We start from the raw sequence: 20,597 nt of genomic DNA, 5'->3' as shown, positions 1-20,597 counted from the left end.
ATTCTACATTTCACTGCAGATGGTGTGGTTTGTTTCTCTCAGCAGCTCAGTTTCACAAATATTAGGATAATATGCTGCCTTTCCTTCCCTCTGCCCCTTACCTTGAGGTGATGAAGACAAATCTTATGCAAAGTGGTCACAATATGAAAATTATTTTAGCAAGAGTAAAATATGTGTATTTGTTAGTATAAATATGACATCAAGAGACACAGAGAGCACTCTCTAGCTAGGCACACAACACAGAGATTTAAATGATTACTACCAAAAAATAATCATACACTGTCATTGATGTATTTTAAAGGATTTATAAAATGCTTTTGAACTGTCCCAGATCGAGCCTGTATCCTCTTACTCATAGCAAAGCACTGGCTCTGCACAGTCACAGGTGAGCAGGGCACTTGAGACTGAAAATGAGACCAAAACAGTCAACTACAGCTATGATAGAGTTGGTTAATTTCTAAAAAAACTAAAATATTGGCTGTACCCCAGCATTGTGGGCAGTGGGGGTTAAACTCCAGCATCATAATCATGAGTGAAGCATATGGAGTCATTTTCCCCTCATGTGTTTTATTACGCAGCCTGACCCAATACAATCCCTAACTGTCATGATTCCTCGTACTAACCTCTCAGGTTTGGTTTTGTATTGGAGGGTCCACGGAGAGGTGGTGCATGGAGGGGACTCGCTGGAGGACTATAAGAAGAAAGTTCTAATAATCTGCTTTTGCGGCTTTGTAGAATTGAGAAAATGCTAGGTGGATGAATGGCAAATAAATGTATTTTTTAATGAGGTCATTTTCCTTACCAATGAACCAGGCTTTCTGAAATATCTTTCCACGTGAGGAAAGGGACTGTTTCCCAGAGTTATTATCTTGCACAGAAGTTACTTGTAACTTTAAAATTGAAAAATTTTTCCATTTAAGGGTAAGGGTGGGGGCGAATTTGCCTTCTGGGAACACATGATGTTTCTGTTGCTCATGCCATATAATAAGAATTTTGCTGATGTACGAGTGGCCTCTAGAAACACCTAGGGCAGGCAAGCAAACCAGTATTTCTTGAGAAATCGAACAAAAAAACAAAGCCACTTAGAAGGAGATAACATTCCAGTCCATTCCACACCTGCTTCCTCAGCTCCAGAGATCTTCAAGGGCCCTGCCACACTTCTTGACTTCACGCTTGCAGATCAGTGCCGTGGCTTCCGATAGCAGGACCGACAACCGGCACCAAATTACACCCAGCCTCTGCTTGGCCATCACAGAGGTGTGCACGGCATGCACCTCTGCGTGACTGCCATGCATACAGTGATGCACAACTGCCACGTGGCTGGCTTCTCTCTGTGTTTTATATGTTGGTGCAACTGTTTCACAGCACTTCAAAAACTCAAGAAGACTTCTAGATTTACAGTGCAGAGGCCAATGGTGTAAGGCTGTGAAAGCTCGGGGCTCATGAGAGAAGGGCTCTATAAAAATGCAACGTTATTGTTGCAACTATCATAGCTATTCCCTTTTCTCCATAGAAACAGTGGAAGTGAGGAGGTGGGGGGGCGGGGAGCGAGAGAAAGAGAGAGAGAAACATCAATGCGAGAGAGACACATGGATTGACTGCCTCCAGCATGCGCCCCTACCTGGGCTGGGGATCAAACCCGCAACCCAGGTACGTGCCCTTGACTGGGAATCAAACCCATGACCCTTCGGTGCTCAGGCTGACACTCTAACCACTGAGCCACACCAGCCAGGGAGACCACAGCTATTCTTTACTCTCCCATCCATTCTTTCCTTCCTGTGCTTGCAATTTCAAAAGATCAAAAGAGCCAGAGGAAGTCTTGTGCATCTTGATTTGGAGGTGGTTCTTCAGAAGCCACATAGGAAGGCTTCTAACAGGTTCTGCGGCACAATGGAGTCCGAAGGCTAAAGTAATTATTGAAGTCTTGCCACCAGTAAAGGGCGGGAGGTGGAAAGCTTTGAACTTCTTAAGGGCAAGAAAGAACTGCCTCCTGCCAGAGTTGAGGAAAACCCATGAAAAATAAGAATTTCCAGGACTGCCAAGTCCACCTTTCAGATCTCCAGTCCCTGTCTGAGTGTGAGGTTCAATACAAGTGATGAGTCACAAAAGGGAAAAGTAATTATAATAATTACGAATCCAACAACAAAAGCAGTTATCATTTATGGAGTACTTACCACGAGCCAGGAATGGTAATAAATACTTTATAGATATCTTAAAGAAGGTAAGGCGGTAGGCATCACCGCCTAAGAGTATAGACTATGGAAACGTTTTCAAATCCTAGCCCCGCCCATTATACAGATTTGACCTTTGACAATTCTCCTTTCTTTTTTCTTTTTTTAAAATTTAATTTAATTTTTCCCTATCACCATTTATCCCCTCTGTGGACTCTTCAACTCCACCCATACCCCTCCACCACAATCACTACACTGTTGTCCACGTCCATGAGGTCTCTCTTTTTTTTCATTTTTGCTATACTTCAGTTTTCCCATCAGTGAAATGGGGATAAAAATAGGACTTATCTCACAAGGTTGTTATTAGGATTAAGAGCTAACCCACGTAAAGTTCTAAGGACAGTGCCTACACAAATAAGACTAACTGTTCAGGATTTTCTGTTTTACCCCCTTGTATATATGATTTCTACTAGGACACACACATGCATTCCTAGAGTATAAAATGACCTCCACATAACTGTGCAGGGCCCTCAGCTCCCCTTCCTTCCATGACTGAGGGCAGACATGGGTATAGATAAGGTTAAATTGCACCCCAGAACCCTTACTAGATGTACACACCAACCTGCCCCCCATCTCCAAGACACTGAGAGACACTAGCAGTGAAACATTGGAACTGTTTGGGGCCCAAACAGAAAGAGGCTGAAATGTAAGGCAGTCGCCGAGTCAGACATCTAAGAGCCAGGGCTTGCCTTTTCCAGATCATAGAGCCTTTGAAAGGCTATTAAGAGTCAAACAGACTTCCCTGGGGGGAGGGGAGGATGCTTATATACATGACACTTTGCATGGAATTTCAAAGGCTCACAGCCCATTCTCTGAAGCCCATTCACAAAGCCCAGTTTAAGAAGTTCTCTCTCCCTTAGCCTCCCTGGAGTCGTAGCTGCCTCCACCATTATCCTCAGTGGGACCAGAACCTCCAGCCCTACCCCTCCTGGAGCCCTACTAGATGCCTCCCTCTGTGCCCAAAGCAAGCGTGTAGAGAAAGCAAGCATTCATCCCTGGGGCCTTTCTGACTATGGTGTCCAGTATGTGGCAATGAATATTCTTGAACCCTCCCACTTTTTCTTTCCTCTCATTACCCCCGAGTTTGACCTGCCCTCAGAGCAGGTCTTTATGTTGGTGGTCAGCACCTACTGTGGGTGATTCGAGGGAAACTATGAACCAACTCTCCCACCCTCAAACACACACAGTACTTTTTAATAATTGTGTGTCCTTGTGTGTGTGGTTACTACTGCCTGAAATGCTGCTGAGAGCTTCTTATCTTTAGCTTCAAAAGATTTGATCCTAACAGAAAAGTCACCTGTATTTCTAGTTAATCTTCCTTATATGTCTTCCCTCACTCCCCAAACTAAGCAATTTGAAGACAAGGACCACATCCCCTATTTCTTAGTCTCCTCTTCAGTATTTATCCAGAGTAGGAGTAGGTGTTCAATACATATTTGTTGTCTTATTGATTTACATCACGATGTGAATGGCAGAGCTGGTTTTCATCGTGAGAACAGACAGCATAGTACTGGGGAGGGTGGGGTGCTAGGGGCCCAGTGAGCAAACTTTGATAACTTTATTGGAAAACGCCTGACCTGTTATGAACTGTCAGAGATGGTCAGTACTAAAAGCAAAAGGGAAGATTCAATAGGCTAAATGAAAAGTTGGTATGGAACAAAACTGGGGCAAATACGAAAAAAGTAAATACTACTGGACAGATTGAGGTAATTAATGGCAGCAAATATTTTCAAATGTATTGGGCTTAAATCCTGGAGCACTAAGATGATCTAATCAGTTTCTTCTATTTGTAAATATTTTATACGATAGATTCCTAGAAAGGTGAGGATCACCCTACACACACACACACACATACACAGATTGATTGATTGATTTACATTCGAAGTGGATTAAATAGTTTTAGTCTTGTGGTTTTCACTCCTAGTGAAAATGTTGCCTTACTCAATATAGGAATCAATCTAGTAGCTGCTTGAATGTCTCCTCCGACAGGGAGTTCTCTATTTCACAAAGCAATCTGCTCCAGTAGGGAAAAACCCTTGTGTTGATTTTGTTTAATGAGGTCCACATATAAGTAAAATTTTTTCTAAGTGAAATAACAGGAGAGCACTAAAGCAATGAATTCATACTTTCCATGGTTTACAGACACTGGGACCAGCATCAACTCTACTTCTGTTGTGGGGTTTTTTGCATAATCAAACAGAATCACTCCTGGTGCAGCCTGAAGTCTTTTATAATCTAGCAAAGCAAGTCTCCTCTCTATAAGGGTCAGTGTTTGGGGGGAGGGTGGGACTGTATCCTTTGGAAGTGTCCAGACTCTAGAGGCACTTCAGGACTGCCAACAATAGGATAATATATACTTAATTGAAAGGAATGAACCAGGGTTCTGATTCTTACCAGAGCGAACTTTCCTTGTGACTGGAGGTCACTTAACCTCTCTGAGCCTCAGTTTCCTTATTCAGAAAGGGAAACATTAGACTAGAAGATTTCCACAGTCCCTTGTAAAATAATTCTAAGCTCCCAGCAGCGACACTGAAAAAACCTGTAGCCACAGCATTCTTTCGAACTTCATGAAAACTGTATGAATTAAATGTTAAAATACCTGAACCTACAATGTGTTATATTAATTCTTTATCCCTGAATTCTGGTAATGCAACAGAGACAGATCGAATGTTGAAGGAATACTTATAGAAAATACAAGTAAATTGAGAAAATCTGTCCAGCAATATTTCTGCCTTAAGTATTGGAAAAAGATGAACTTGGTTTTTATTTTAACAGAGGAACAACTAACTACGTCCAGCTGGCAGGGAGGTGAGGAGACAGTTTGAGAACTTCTGATCTAGATGCCTCTGACTCCTTCCACCACCGGCCCCACACTAAGTGATATAAGCCTTCCTTGAAGAAGGTGTCCTGCGCTGGGTCTGGCTTTTGGGAATGGACTCTGATCCCTGATTATCCAAGGATCTCATTTCCATTTATTGGAATCACTTTCCAATCTCTATGTACCTAAAAACTTCCATACTCTTTTCTCTCCCAGGGAAGAGATTCAGAAATTGTCTTATTGGGAAGTTAGTCACCCAGACACTTTCCAGCTCTTCATGCAGCCAGGAACCTTGATTAGTCAGGACCCCATTTCACTCCTGACATATCAGTGCAGACAGGTGAGTGCAGCACCCTTACCCACTTCAATTTGACCATCTCTGATAGCAACAGGAATGCCTCTGCCACCAAAAGAGTGCACTTTGATACCTTCTATCAAGGCCGGCCAGCTAGCCAACTCTTAGAAAGCAAACTCTTTATTATTAAACATTAACATATCCATCGACACAAGAACGTTTTGGAACAGAATGATCCTGCCCACTTCTTGAAGGGCTGTTAGAAGGAGCATTGCAAGTATCCATGCATCTTGAACTTGGGGGAAGAAATGGCTCTGCTGAACCATAAGAATCAAAACTCTTAAGAACTAATGGGCAGAATTATCATCTGAGAGCCCCCTTGGCCCGCAGCACACTGCACTCGTGAGGCACTGCAGGAAAGCTAAGGACAGCCACTTACATGTTACAGTAACTTTCAATGTATCGGTTCACATATTTTAATTACACCTCTGTCCTGCAAAGAGCCTCCACCAGCAAACAGAGCCAGACACGAAAAGTAAATATGTCTCGAAACAATTAGCCCAACGGGAACTGGACAATCCTCCAAGGCACTCTGGATGGTGAGGGGCATGCTGTTTGCCCTGCCAGTCTGTGACACAGAAATCAAGGCAAGTAGCAAAGGGCGTGTGGCACTGGGCGCTGCAGCACCAGCAGGGCAGCGGCCTCCTAGGCAACTCGCAGGCAATCCTGGCAGCGGTTCTCACCAATAATTCAGAGTCTGATTACCCCCCCCCCCTTCTGCCTCCCTCTGTCTTTAAGGAAGGAGGCACTACTGCCAGGTATGTGGAAATAATTTCCCCTCTATCCCCAAGTTTCTTGCAACCATTAACACACACAGCAGCACAGACCCGGCGCTGAGCCACGCGAGGGAAGCTGACACCTCACACATGTCAAGATTACGGACACGCTGCGCCTCCGCGATTGTGGATGCGCAACGAGTTCCCGTCCCCGCTCCGGGCGCAGAGCGCGCGCAGGGAGGAGCTGACTGTAACTTTGCTTTTGGGTTGCTCGGTCATTATTTTTGGTGCTATGACGCAGGCTACGCTGGTTTTACAAAATGTGTTGGAATCTTAAACTCTCCTTTCTGCTTCGCTGCCCTTCAAAGACAATGACCTCCAGGGCTGCTCCGTGGCCCCGGGGCGAGCGCCGAGGGCCCGGGGTGGCCGGGCCAAAGCTCCCCGCCCGTCTCAGACCTGGGGGCGCCACGGCGCCGCGGGAGGGGGAGAGGGAGCGGGGCTCAATCCCCTCTCCCCAGCGGTCAGAGAGGGACGGGTCCGGCACCAGCCCAGAGCGCGCGCGTTTCGCTCTCTTTTACCAAATCGTTATCTGTGCCCCGAGGTGGGAACCGCGGCTTTCAGCCAGAGGACACGCGGTTTCTGGCTCGGATCTCCAAGTGGAAGTCAGGACAAGAGCAAATCCACACAGGCGCCGAACTCCTCGGGCCCTGGCTCCAGGCCAGTCACCCCTCCCTTTGCGGCTGGGTTCCCCCATCCCCGCGCCTCCTCTCGGCAGCCCCACCGCTGATCGACGCTCAGGCCGGTCAACCTGCAGTGCCTTCGATTCTAGTCCCCCCCGCCCCCCGAACCCCAAGCCTGCAAAGCTGCCGCCAAGCGCGGGGCTGAAAGTTCCAGTCGCGGGGGCAGTGCCAGTGGACAGAAGTGAGGACCAGGAGCCGAGCGGCGCATGACCGCCGGGAGCAGAGCGGTACCCGGGTCTGGGTGGGGAGCAGAGAGGCACCCGGGTCTGAGCGGGGAGCAGAGAGGTGCCCGGGTCTGGGCGGGGAGCAGAGAGGCACCCGGGTCTGAGCGGGGAGCAGAGAGGTGCCCGGGTCTGGGCGGGGAGCAGAGAGGCACCCGGGTCTGAGCGGGGAGCAGAGAGGTGCCCGGGTCTGGGCGGGGAGCAGAGAGGCACCCGGGTCTGAGCGGGGAGCAGAGAGGCACCCGGGTCTGAGCGGGGAGCAGAGAGGTACCCGGGTCTGGGCGGGGAGCAGAGAGGTACCCGGGTCTGGGCGGGGAGCAGAGAGGTACACGGGTCTGGGCGGGGAGCAGAGAGGTACCCGGGTCTGGGCGGGGAGCAGAGAGGTACCCGGGTCTGAGTGGGGAGCAGAGAGGTACCCGGGTCTGGGCGGGGAGCAGAGAGGTACCCGGGTCTGAGTGGGGAGCAGAGAGGTACCGGGTCTGGGCGGGGAGCAGAGAGGTACCCGGGTCTGGGCGGGGAGCAGAGCGGCGCCCGGGTCTGAGTGGGGAGCAGAGAGGTACCGGGCCTGAGTGGGGAGCAGAGAGGTACCCGGGTCTGGGCGGGGAGCAGAGAGGTACCGGGTCTGGGCGGGGAGCAGAGCGGCACCCAGGCTGGAGCGCGCGGTGCGCTCTGGCCCCGCGGGGAGGCCGCGCGGGGAGCGGCCGGGAGCGGCCGGCAGGGGCGGAGGGCAGCGAGCTGGCCGGAGCGGCCTCTCACCCAGTGCCTGGGGCTCGCGAGGGCAGGCAGGTCGCGGCTGCCCTTCGCCGGCCTCTTGCGAGAGAAACACCGGGACCTGGGGAGCGCCCGGGGTCGCCATCACCTGGCCGCACAGCAGGACACCTGCCCCGCAAGGCGGCCGGGTCCACCGCCCGCTCTCTCCCGGGGCGTCAAGGTGCGGAGGGGTCGGGAGGGGGTTTCTCCAGGCTTCGGGGGATCTGGAGACCCGGAGTGGGGGCCCCTAGCTGCGTCCTGGCCCCTCCGCGCCGCCGCGTCTCGGGGCCGCGCCCCGCCTCCGACCCCTCCCCAGTGTGGGGCGCAGAGAGCGCGCAGCCACTCATCTGGAGAGACCCAAAGGGTCCGAAGTGGATGCTGCCCCGCACGCGAGACTTAAAATCGAAAGTTGACCTGCGTGAAATCAACCTGGAAAAAGCATTTCAACCTGCTGGCGCGGGCGTTCGGGGCAGGCGCTGTGTGGTTTCGGGAGCGGCCCGGCGCACCCCGACCTGCAGGGCCGTGTCCCTCGGCCCCCGGCTGCACCGCCGCAGCCCCGGTTCCCTGGGGCCACAGAACCTTCACCGCGAGGCTGCAGCCCCGCTTCCCCCGACGGAGCACCTGCTCCCCCCTCCCGCCACCCTCCCGGTCCGTCGCGGCTCCGGGACCTCCGCGCCCCTCCCGGCCCCCCGGGGCGCAGGGGCCGCGACGCCGGCCCCCCGCGGACGGCCTCCGAGCCGGCGCCGACGCCCAGTTACCTCTTCTTCTCCTTGTCGGTCGTCATTGTCGCCGTGGCTCCGAGGCTCCCGGCCCTCGGGCTTCCCGCCTGCGGGGCTGCAGCCGCCGCGTCCGCCGTGGCCCTTGTCCGCTCCCGAGGTCCCCGCCGCTCTTAAAGTCCCAAGCGCTCGCTGGCCCGAGAGTGCACGGAGTCAGGTGGAGGTTGCGGGAGGCTGTGTAGGTGCGGGGAAGGGGGTGGAGAAAGGTGACCGGGAGGAACCTGCGCGGGAGGCGGGGTCAGGGAGGGGAGTGGGCGGAGGCTGTCAAGCGCCTAAAAGAGGGCAGCGAGAAGGGGGCCCAGGTTCCTTCTTTCCTCAAAAAGGCGTCGCTTTCCCGGGTTTTCCAAAAAAAAAAAAAAAGTGTCCCGACAGCAGTGAGCAGAACCGGGCGGGCGGCTGAGAGGACCATACAGTCTCAGGACACTGCCGAGGATTGTACGGCCGGCTCGGGGGCTGGCGGCGCGCCGGGACGCGGGGCAGGGCGGCGGGCGCGCCGGGTCTGGCTGCCGCGGCGGCCTCCCCACTTTAAAAACTCCGGCGGCCCACGCGAGGGAGGGCACGCGGGTGCGGGCCGGGGGCGGGCGCAGGGGAGGCCCCGCCCCGGCCGCCGCAGCCCCGGCAGCCCACTGGCCCCGGCCAATGGCGAGGCACCGCCCAGCCCCGGCCCCGCCCCCGGCCCCGCCCCGGCCCCGGTCCCGGCCCCAGCCCGGGGGCGCCGCGGCCCGCCCACCCCGCCTCCTCCCGCGGCACTTGCGGGAGTTGTTTATGGGGTGGGCAGGTAGCGAGGTGGGACTCCGCGCCGTTTGGGGGGTGTGCGGGCCAAGCGACAGCAGTCAGTGGGCCCCGGGAGGGCTCCTCCGCGCGGGCGCCCGCCCACCCCCGCCGTGCCCTTGGGGCCGGGGCAGGACCGCCAGCGCCGGGGGTCCCCCGCAGCCCCGCCCTGCCGGGACACCCCAGGCCCGGTGGGGACAATTCCGGGGGCCCAGCTGCCGCGCGCGGGCCGGGGCGATGCGCTCCCCCCCCTCCCCCGGCAGAACGCCCTGACTTTGCCTTTTGGTAAAAGAGGCAGGGACACCGATCACCTGCTCCTGCCGGGTCTGGGGACAACGTGCAGTGACCCTGTGGCAGGGCTGCGCCTGTTTCCCTTCCGCAACTGGCGCGTGGGGTGCTGGCGGGGCCGTGCTGGGAGGTCTAGGGGTTTTGCCTGGGATGAGGGAGAAGAGGGCCCCTGCAATGTCTGGCCTGCCACACTCCGCTCCCGACGCCTGGCCACATGGCCAGTTCCGAACCGGACAAGGGAGTCTGGCTTCCCAGTATCATCTTGGGAAAAGAGTCGACACCGTGGTCTCCAACCAGGAGATCTCAGGCCTGCCCGAGGTGTCTCCAGAGTCCGGCTGAAGCCCCAAGAACCTGAAGGCTGCAAGTGCTGGATGTGGGGAGAGGGGACGTCTAAGGGGCACGTGGTTAGAGCTCAGGGATTTCTCAGCTGTGCTTTAACTGCTGCCTCCAGCACGCCCCGCCCCTGCCCCCTGCCCCCTGCCCCCTGCCCCCTGCCCCCTGCCCCCTGCCCCCTGCCCCCTGCCCTGTGCTCAGCCACTCTCCCGCCCCGTTGCCTACCTGGATTACCCGGGTCCTGCAGGGCACCTCAGGGAGGCCCCTAATCTCCGGCGCTCTGAGAGGGCCCACGGGCTTCACGGGTGCGAGCTGGAGAGAAGGGAAAGCAAGGGCCGGGGAACTGACCTCCCTAGGACCCGAAGCTTTGCTGTACCTTTCCCCCCTTAGCCTCACCACCGCAAGATTCCACTCATAGGGAGTATCCGAAGTAGTTATTCGTAGAAACAAAGTAGAAAGGTGGTTACCAGGGCGAGGGGGCCGGGGGACTGGGTTTGAAAAAGCGTTCAATGGCTACATAGTTTCAGTTTTGCAAGACAAAAAAAGTTCTAGAGATCTGTTTGCACAACAATGTGAGTATATTTAACTATTGAACTGTACACTTAAAAAACGGTTGAGATAGTAAATTTAATGCTATGCATTTTTACCACAACACAAAAATAAAAATCAAGAAAACATAACCTACCTAAGTGGAATTTTGGCGGTATAGTTTTGTGTCACCACCAAAATACAAAATGAACATGTATTTTCCCTTTGCACATGGTAGCAGAGGCAGGGATATCTTTCAGGAGCCTTTGGAAAGCAGAATTAGGGAGAGATGAAGAAAACTTGCAAAGATTTGAGGAATCAGGCAGGTTTTCTCATTTTCCTAGAGCCAATGAGCACTGTGCATGGGGACTTTAAAATCGAGTGTCAGGTGTGACCGTGAAGAGATTCAAACAAAAATTGCAAATTTCTCGAGGTAGCCATTTCTTGGGGCTGGTGGACTTCAGGAATGGGGTGATTCCACGCTGGGCTTCTCCAGCCAGCCAATCCTAGTGGCCACATATATTTATCTCAATGAGGAATTCAAATTGGTAAGATATGGTTCTCCCTTAATCAGCAATAAGCTTATCCTCTCAGTCGGGACTGGAATAGAAGAAGAAACAGGTTCTTTGCCTGCTTCAGGTGCCCAAAGCCTTTCACTGCCAGAGCAAGGAGAAACTGCGGAGTCCTGGGCTGTGCTTGGAAGTCACAGAGCAACACCTCCAACCCTTACAGAGCATTTCTGCAGTGTTGAGCTTATGAAATTAGCTTTTTAGATGTTAAAAAAAGAAAGAAGAAAGGTAAAAGGTCACTGAAGAACACATCGGCCATATTAATATAGCTCCTTCCCCCTGGCCAGCCTGCCCATCTTTCTAATTGGGACTTTGCCCTCTAAGCGAAAGGTCCTCAAGTTAAGATAAACAATTGGACAGATTTTGTGGAAATCCCAGTGAAGAACTTTGAAGTCTGGGATTTTGGCAGTGTCTGGAGAGTCACCAAAAGCCTGTATAATTCCCAGAAGTCTTGGACCCAGCCTTGCTTAGAGCAGAGCCTAGGAGCCCAATGACCTCTTCAGATTTCTTCCAGGATTCGGTTCAACAAACTTTGCAGGAAGGAGCTGGGAGTATAAACCAGACAAAGGCTTGTGGCTAGAGTGTCCCATTTTACTTTTTAAGCCCATGGAGAACTAAAGGAGAAACCCTTTAAAAGATGATGGCAGGGAGAGCTGGATCCCAGGACTTAGAGTGTCTCTAGATACATGGATTTTTCTAGCCACAGAGGGCAGCAGAGGGCACCGCTAAGCAAAGCTCCCAGGCTGCTTAAAATGGGAATGAAACTGCCCATCTCCCAGCAAATCTCTCCACCTGTCTCCCAGCTCTAGACGGAACTGCTTGGAGACAAAGGCCATGGTAGCAATGAAACACCCACTTGTTTTAACAAAAGACAAGCCTGGGTCTCTAGCTTCCTCTCTTCTCTCTAGAGAACACCCTTAGGAGGACTGGATAGAAATAAGGAGATAGTTTACAAACTTGGTAGAGAGCAGGCACCTGGGGTGAAGTGGGAAGGTGGGAGAAAGAGGGCCTCAGTAACCCCATTAATGTACAGATACTACGGTCCAGGATGTGGTTGGAAATCAGGTTGGAATGGGTGGGATCCAACAGCAGAGGAGATCTTGGAAGACGGGGGTATTTCTTTAGTGTTTTACAACTTAGTGCATTGAAACAAGGCAGGCTCCTGGGGTGAAAAAGGGGGACCTTATCGCCAGTCCCTGCACTGGTCCTGGTCCCACCATGTATGTTATCTCCAGGATTACCCATCTGGCCCTGGCCTGGCCATTTAGCTGCTTTGAGGCTGGAGAGAGTATGCAGGCCAGGGAGCAGAGGTGGAGGGAAGGACAATCTGACAGAGGCCGTGGCTCCTCCTCTATCAAAACGTTTTTACTGAGTCACCCCTTTCCTCACACTTGCATGTCGCTCCCCCTAAACAAAACCGACTCTTAAATTGTGACTTCCCAAAACCTATCCTCACACTCCCCACCACTGAACTCCAGGACAGGAAACCATTCCCCCTGTGCTTGGCTTCAGGCCAGAGCTGTGGGATATTTCACAGAGACATATGCTGTAGCTACTACCATTAAATGTTGTGACTTTTGATGTCACAAATCCAGAATTTGTTATCTTTCAGAAAGAGTTCTGTGATTTCTATTGAGAAAAGAGTCAAGCTTTTCCCCCCTACTGATAAAGATCCAGTTTTCAAGAACCACAGCTCCGCAGCCCCTCGTATCTGGATTATCAATAACATAGAGGCTAACGTCTTCCATTCCTAGGTCTAGGGATGCAGTTTTGGTCCATGAAAGGTCTTGTATGTTTATCATTCTGTCATTCAACTAATAGTGAAGGAATAATTGGTCCTTGGCCACCGTGCTGTGCTGCTTCTGGGAGACTAGAAGGCATCCATGTGCTGGAAAAGAGAGCCAGTGGTCCCCACAGGAGGAAACAATCCAGTTGTATACACAGCATTTCCCAGATTATGACATAAACATTTACATACTTTTTAAGGCTTCTGAAATTAATAAGCATCTTTTAATGTAGTAATGATTCCAAAACTATTCTTTAAATTCATATGTACAATTTATAGATTCTTAATTTTAAAAAATATATAAAAATTGAGAGCAAAATCATATAGTTTAAACATCAGCTGTTGTAAGAATTTTGTGGTGGTGGGTGGAAAGGTGGAGTGAATGAGTGAAAAAGCAGAAAAAGCTACAGTCCCAGCCATGTCCACTGATAGGAGCCAGAAAAGCCTGACTTGGACTGGCCCGTCTGCCAGGCTGGTGGGTGACATCTCTAGGGTGTTAAAATATCTCACATCTGAGAGGAATGGCCAATAGGAAGGACATACCAGCCCCACCTTAGAGAGAAAAAAGGCATCTGCAGGAGAAATGCCCATCTAGGATTTTTAAGGGGGTCCTTCCATGTAAACTCCTTCAAATAGATCTCAGCAGAAGAAGGTGGAGGTGCCATTGGAGGTAAATCACAAATATCCAGCTGAAGAAGAGCCTTCTGGAGCCATGGGGGCTGCAGTCAGAGGGACCAGCCAAGGAATATTCAAAGAACCTACTAAGACACCGAAGAGGGAAACAGCTTCCACGGCCAGAGAAAACCAAAGAGAAATTACACCTATATTAGTAAAAAACCACATCGTCAACAACAAACCTTTCTTACTCCTTAGGTAGACTATCAGGAGGATGGGAGCAGAGGTGATAGGTGAGAAAATATCTTCATATCCTTAATGCCTAGCAGGGCACCTGGCAGAAAATGGTCACTCTGTAAATGCTGACCAAATGAATGTATAAACAAATGAAATAATGAATGTATCCATCAAGATTCTAGGTTGCAAGTAAAGACACCGTCTCTCCTCCTGTCCACACAGCTGAAGGAGGTCTGAGTTGGGGAAGAGAGAACTTTAATTTGGGATGAAGCTTAGAGTTTTCACTATTTCACCGGGCTTAGACTTTTATTAAGTATGAGCAAAGGAATGTCTATTTTTATTATTTAAGAGTGATTAGAAAATTCTTGGGACCTAAACAAGGTTTTATGCAAAGTGGGAATGCAATAACCCATCAAATAGTCTACTGAAAAGTTTAATGGGGAAAGGAATAATGTTGCTTTCCAATTGTACCATGCGAATCCTACCTGTTCAACATGACTATTTCAGGGCCCTTTGGACCCCTTCAAGTCTGTGCATGTGGATGATGTCAGAAGCCACAGCAATGCTGGTGACTCATTGGAAGGAACTCAAGAAATGGCCCAGAAAAATTAAAAAGATGGGCCCAGAGGCTGTGGCAAGGATACTGACCCAATTTTGAAGGAGGCCTTAACTATGGACATCACAGGAAGTGCTGTGGAAGATTGGGAAGCAAACGGCAGCTACAGACAGAAAAATGTGTCAGGGACTCCCAGAAATAAGTGGTGGGGAGACTGCCAGGGGGAGGGACATTTTGCTGCAAGAGTCAGTGAAATGGGGCAGATAGAGGCAAGAGTCGGCCACATGCACAATGTACTAACATCATGCTCCGTAAATGTCTTGATTCATTCATGGTAATGGGCATCTTTCTTTCTTCTTAGCCCCTTAGCATCTAGACTTTGGAATCTTTCTATGTTTGGGGAGTTCCTCACTTGCATTATGAAACAAAGCCTTCCTTTCACTACAGAAAGTGAAAACACCAGATATTCTCGGCCTCCTTGGAAACCTGGGTATGGACATGGACCCAGGTTCTTGGAATCAGATACATCTGCCCAGACTTTGAATCTTGTGATTGAGGGAAACAGGCACCTTGCAAATTGGGTGCCATTTTGGTGGCATCAGCATCCAGAATCGTGAGTTTGTGGGTTGGCCATGCAAACTACAGTCATCTGCAGTGGCAACGATGGTGTTCTCTTGGTTCCAGCTTGGGGCTTTATTCCTGGTTGCTGAATCTCTGAGCCTGGCTCTCCAGCTATCCCGGAGATCTTGTGAGATACTCAGAACCCTTATTAATGAATCATTTCTTCTCAAACTAGCTAGAGATAATTTCTGTTACTTGAAGCTTAGAATGTTGTCTTATATATTCATTCATTCATTCATTCATTCATTTATTCATTCATTCATATATTGTATTCACTTGGTCAGCATCTGTTGAATGTTCCCTATATGCCAGGTGCTCTGCTAGGCATTGGTAATACCAAGATCAGTGAGACATACTCTTATTTGTCAAGGAACTGGAATGAGTTTCTTGAACATTTCCTTTCATTTTAAGGGAGAGGGCTGGATCTTTAGAGTTCCTTTAAGCTCTGACATTTGAATACTCTGCTTCATTGAATTCAGTAGTAATCTCTGCCCCATTAGCTGATAGAGATGTGAAGCCATCTGTGGACTGCTTAGGGTCAGGCCATAAACTGTGTCATCAGGGCTTCCATTTCCTACATGAGAAACTCACCACTCTGGGCATCTTGTCTAGATAGATGTTCTGCTGAAGTTTGACTTGGCAGGAGTTAGTCTCCAGCATCTTATTGCCTCACCTTCTCTTGATTGCCTCATTTAGAATGGTTCTCCTGCCAGCCTCAAACCACTCTTGGCAGACAACAGAGCACCCAGCAACGACCTCAGGGGAACTTAGGTACTGACAGAAGATCACAGTCACATCTGGTCCACTCTCCAGGCTTAAATCTCAGATTTAAACTAATAGAAGTGGAAAGGAAAATGGGAGGGAAGGGCCTCACAGACTCAAAAATGGTTTTCCCCCAAGTCATCAGGTCTCCCCAGCAAACCCCCTGCAGATTATAAAAGTGGTCTGAGATAGCAAGACAACAGAGGCTTTGGACCTGAGTTCATTGAGAAGGATGGTTACCTGGTATTTAAGGGCTCTAGATACTGCAGGAGTTTGATTTTGAAATGCATCAATATACAAAGAATGAGGAAAATGCCTCTTTATGATTTCCATGGTTGTATAAAGGCCTTTTCTATATGCATCAGTCTGGGAACTGAAGTTGGGTCCTTCTGCAGTGTGAATGTTAGAGGGGAGAGCTTCAGGGGCAACTTCTAAAGCACACATTAACATACCCCAAATACACTTGCACATACATATATATGCACATGTACCTACCCAGGTGCCAAGCCAAGAAATAAGTGGGAAACACAGACTTCATCTTAAACTTTTCATTTCTCTCAAGTACATATCTTTGTCTTTCCTCGTTGAAGAAAACCAGGGATACAAGGCTGAGAATGTACCTGTATATACTTAAGATCTTAAATGCTGAGGATTTTCTCTTGGTCTCCCTCAAGGGGTTGTAGTCCTGGTGCATGAATGCTGGGGTTGCAAGAACAGCTGTGGCCAACGTGCTCAGTGATCTGCCCCAACGGGAAGAAGAGGAGGCCCGGGCATTTCAACACCTTTAGACAGTGGGTCTTGGCACGCTCTACCTTAGTTGGTTAATTTTATATCATAGCAGATTAGCCCTCCTAATTATTCTACCTCGGGCTAAATTAAAGTGGATCTTGACCAGATAGTAATTTATGGTAGAGAGATACCTTCTGACCGGAAAGCATAGCAGCGGTAAAGCTCTAAGCAGGTGACTCCCAGGCAGAGAACCCGGAGCTCACTGTGCGCAAGAGCATTACGGAGTGAAATATGCCCAAGGATTAATAACCAAGGCCACAATCGGAAGAGTGCTGGAAAGACCCACAGACCATTCCAAGCTAACTTCTCCTGTTGGGAGTAGAAGGTGCATTTTTGAACTAATAAAACGATAGAGTTTATAAAATGCAACTTTCCAAATTGCACTGCACTTGAGGCACCACCCCTTTGACTGAGTAGATCCTAATCTGTGCTTAATATTCCCATCCACTCACCCACCCATTCTTCAGCATTTATTGAGTGTCCGCGTCATCAGTGCAGTTGAAGCTCAGCTTAGAAAGATAAAATAAGACACAGCCCTACCCTTTAAAGCTCACAGTCTATTGTTGGAGGTAAACTTGTAAACAGATAAAATACCACATCTAAGAAGTTAAAACCCAGTTTCCCTGGGGGTTCAGAATGGATAATGATTCTGTCTGCCTGCTTAGGGGTGGAGAATATTAGAGGGAGGATCCAGAAAAGGTGACTTTTTGGCTGGATCTTGACCAGCCAAGCGTGACCAGGAGCTTGCTGGTCAGAGAAGGAGCAGAAGAGCCCTCTGGGCTGAAGGTAGGGACTAAGTCCCCTCTCATCACCCTCAAAGCAAAGGACAGGGGTACAGAAGCAACACAAAAGATCCTTCAAGGAAGGTGAGTTGTTATTGTCCATCCGAGATTATCAGCTATTACTGGCTCTGCACAGCACTTAGAACACCTGAATTGGTGCCTGATCGGGTGTTTTGAGGATGGCAGTGACACCTGTGCTGGTGAGGAATGGGATGTGACCCTCATCTTTTAGCTATGACACTCCAGCTTCCCCACCATGGGTTTGTTCCCAATAATTAGGTAGTCGTCATGGTAGTAATGACACCAAAGTACACTGGTGAGTATTTCTCTGCAAACTGTAGGAGCATCTGTGGAACAAAGCACAGATGTCCTTGACCTGGGCGGCCTTTGACTCAGCTTTTCACCAGAACAGTTTACCTTCCTCGTTCAGTCCCATTTTTAGAAAACTTTCATGCTTTCTTTATACTGAAATTTTGCACAATAATCATTTGGATCAGAGAAAAATTTCTGTGGATTCTGGAATCTCCTGAGGATGTCCCCTCTGAACAAGGAGCCAACTATTACAGGCCTGAGATTGGAAGAGACTGGTTTCTATATATGGCCCTGGAAGTATAGATGGGTGGCTGTGGAGGCCATCACAGCTTAGGGATGTGCAATAGGGTCAAACTCTCCCCCACAGTCCAACTCAGGGCTTATTTAGCTGTAGGCACGAGGAAATCCCTACAACTGGGAAGAGTGGACCTAGAGGAAGTTCCCCAGCCCTGCAGGTTTCCACTCAGTTCTTGCCTTGGGCAGTCTCGCCCCCGACCTGCTCTCTGTGCACATTCCTTTTCTTCTTTTTCTCCTCTCCATTTCTTCTTTCCCCTTTGCTCTTTCCTCTTTCCCAGTGAATATATAATTTTTCTCCAGAAGTTTCTCCTGACTTTGAGGTTTGCAATGACCAGACTTTTCCCAACCATGGTCATCACAGGGATAAGGTCTTTTCCATTAGTCTCTGCAGACGAGAGAGCAAAACTGATAAGGCTCCTGTCTGCAGGCCTGGCTGGAGTGCTCATGAGGAGCTGCAGGGAAAGATGCTCCAGCTGGCTTCTGTGGCTGGAAGTCACTCAGGCCAGTGCCAAGGAAGCCAGCACCATGCTAGGCCTCGGGGGTGGTGCTGGGGAGGGAGTGGGAACAACAAATGCTCAGGAGGTATGGCAGAAAGAGCTGGAGAGAAGCCATCAGGAACAAAGAGATCCCATTTCCCATTTCTTCCTACATTTATTTTTCTTCCAAATTAAAGGAAATTTACCTTTATTACAGAGTGAAAAATTGAGACATGGGATGGGAAAAGTCTAAAGCCCTACATAATGACTGAACTGGGTCTGTGTGAGCTAAGGTGCTCTGCACTGGGGTGAAGCTGGAAGAGGAGGTGATTTAAAGGTTTCCCTTTTCTCCTTTGGGCCCAGAAGTTTCTATATAGGAGGGTGCTGTGGAGCCCACTGGGTGGGGCTTGGGGTCTGAAGCCTGGAGCCCAGGTTATGATCTCTACTTCTTAAGTGACCACTGACCCATTCAAAATCTGAGTCAACGCCTTCCTCATCTGCAAGATAGGAATACTAATAATCCTACAGGCTTAGGGACAGGATCAGATGCAATACGGTGCCCAGACACACCTTATAAACTATAATACAAATGTGGTTAATATTCTGTCAGTATCATAGTTTCTTATATCATATGGATTAGCAAGATAGAACAGTCTCAGAATAGACTAAAAAAACTAAGTCTTGCACACTAAGTTAATACCAATTCTGTATATTTCAAAACTTAGTTTTTATTTGAAATCATTTAAAATCAGTTCATATTAAAGTTAAGATGCATTTTTCTTAAGAGTCAGGAAGGACCCCTCTCCCCTGCTCTCTGCCATTACTAAATGAGCCTGCTGGAGGGAAGGGCCCACTTTTCCCCTCCCCACCCACTAAGGTAGGGCTGTTTAGGTAAACTTCCTCCCCTTCTCCCTGAACAGATGGGTGGGTACAAGGTAAGCCTCTGGTTACATTTTTAAAATAGTGTTGGGAGAGAGAGGGAGGAGAGGCCCACCTGACAGGAAGGGCAGGTTCTGCCTCCCTCCCTGCCTGCAGTCTCAAGGCAGGCCAGGCAGCTGAGTCCCACACCCTGTCACCTTGTCACCTCAGAGGAGCTCACCTTAGAGGGCACTATACCAGCCCCCTGGAGTCTTTCCACAAGGGGCCCCCCCCACATGGGTAAAAATCCCTCCTCCTAACACAGTTCCTACACCCAGGCCCCGGGAAAACCTCAGTCACCCTGCCAGTCACCAGCTGGGAGCTGGCAGTGCTGAGACGATGGCCCTGTAGGGAAAATGTATGGTGGGGGCCAGGGTCACCTGGGCCAGCCTGAGATGCAGGTACAGGCTGTACTTGGCATTCCCAGTGGCCCTGCCCTGGCCTTCTATGCTCCCTTCAGGGGCATCCAGGGCCCCAAGTCCCAGGCCCCAGGAAGAGAAGCAGTCAGGCCCTCTGGCTTTCCCATGGTGACAGCTGAGCCCGTGGCGTCACCCTCTTCCACTTTCTGCCTCACCTTAAGCCCCTAGTTAGCTCCTTCCTCAGTGGCTGGCACTGTCCCCGCACTGGGCATAGATGTGGCTGTGTCCTACTCTTGAATCAGTCTCAGGTTTGTACACTTCCTGCCTCCCCTGCCGGACTTCTAGCCCAGGCCCTCACGTGATGTTGCTGGATGACTGGTTATTTGTCTTTTGAAGGACTGAATGACAAACCCACCCCAAGAGGTCTAAGCTTGCTCTCAATCATCTCTGGCCTGAGGGGTTCCCGGCGTGTCTGGAGCAGCAGCCTTCATGGAAAGGATAATGGAGAATACTGAAGGCCTTAGGACCGTGAGCCTGAGCACTGAGGACAAGGCCTTGGAACTAGGCTGACCTGGGCCAACTCCCAGCTCTGAAACTCATCTGATACCCTTGGACAAATCCACCACCCTCCCTAAATATCAGTCGATGATACCTACTTGGAGGGATTATGCGAGGATTAAGTGAGCTTTAACACATCTACAGTGCTCAGGCTAAAAATCACCGAAATACCATCCAATGTGTACATGTGAATGGAGTCTGGCTTCTTACATTTTTGTTTGCTTGGGTTGTTTTGTTTTTTGCTTTGTGCACAGGTGTGTTCAGAAAAATTCTCTTCTGTTGGAATTCAACCTGTGGGGCAGGGGTTGGGCGCAGGGTGACATGTGTCATGTGCATTCTTTCCCAATCCACTGACAACAGGGGCAGTTTTCTCAGCAGCAGTAGCAGCACAACTAGCCAGTATGTCCCCAAGGGATTTTGTTGATTCCACATC

General features: G+C 50.0%; 1 protein-coding gene across 1 annotated transcript in view; it reads right to left on the bottom strand.

The window, feature by feature from the left end:
* Positions 1-9,140, bottom strand: part of EPAS1 (endothelial PAS domain protein 1) — a 78,515-nt gene extending 69,375 nt beyond the window's left edge. Inside the window, exon 1 of the mRNA XM_081156243.1 lies at positions 8,590-9,140. Within this exon, the coding sequence (XP_081012369.1) occupies positions 8,590-8,615 (26 nt within the window). The 5' untranslated portion in view covers positions 8,616-9,140. The remainder of the gene's footprint in view (positions 1-8,589) is intronic.
* Positions 9,141-20,597: the final 11,457 nt, after the last annotated feature.

The sequence above is a fragment of the Miniopterus schreibersii genome, assembly GCF_964146895.1.
Source record: "Miniopterus schreibersii genome assembly, chromosome: 13".
In the NCBI taxonomy this organism is placed as follows: domain Eukaryota; kingdom Metazoa; phylum Chordata; class Mammalia; order Chiroptera; family Miniopteridae; genus Miniopterus; species Miniopterus schreibersii.
This window is presented reverse-complemented; position numbering and strand designations above follow the sequence as displayed.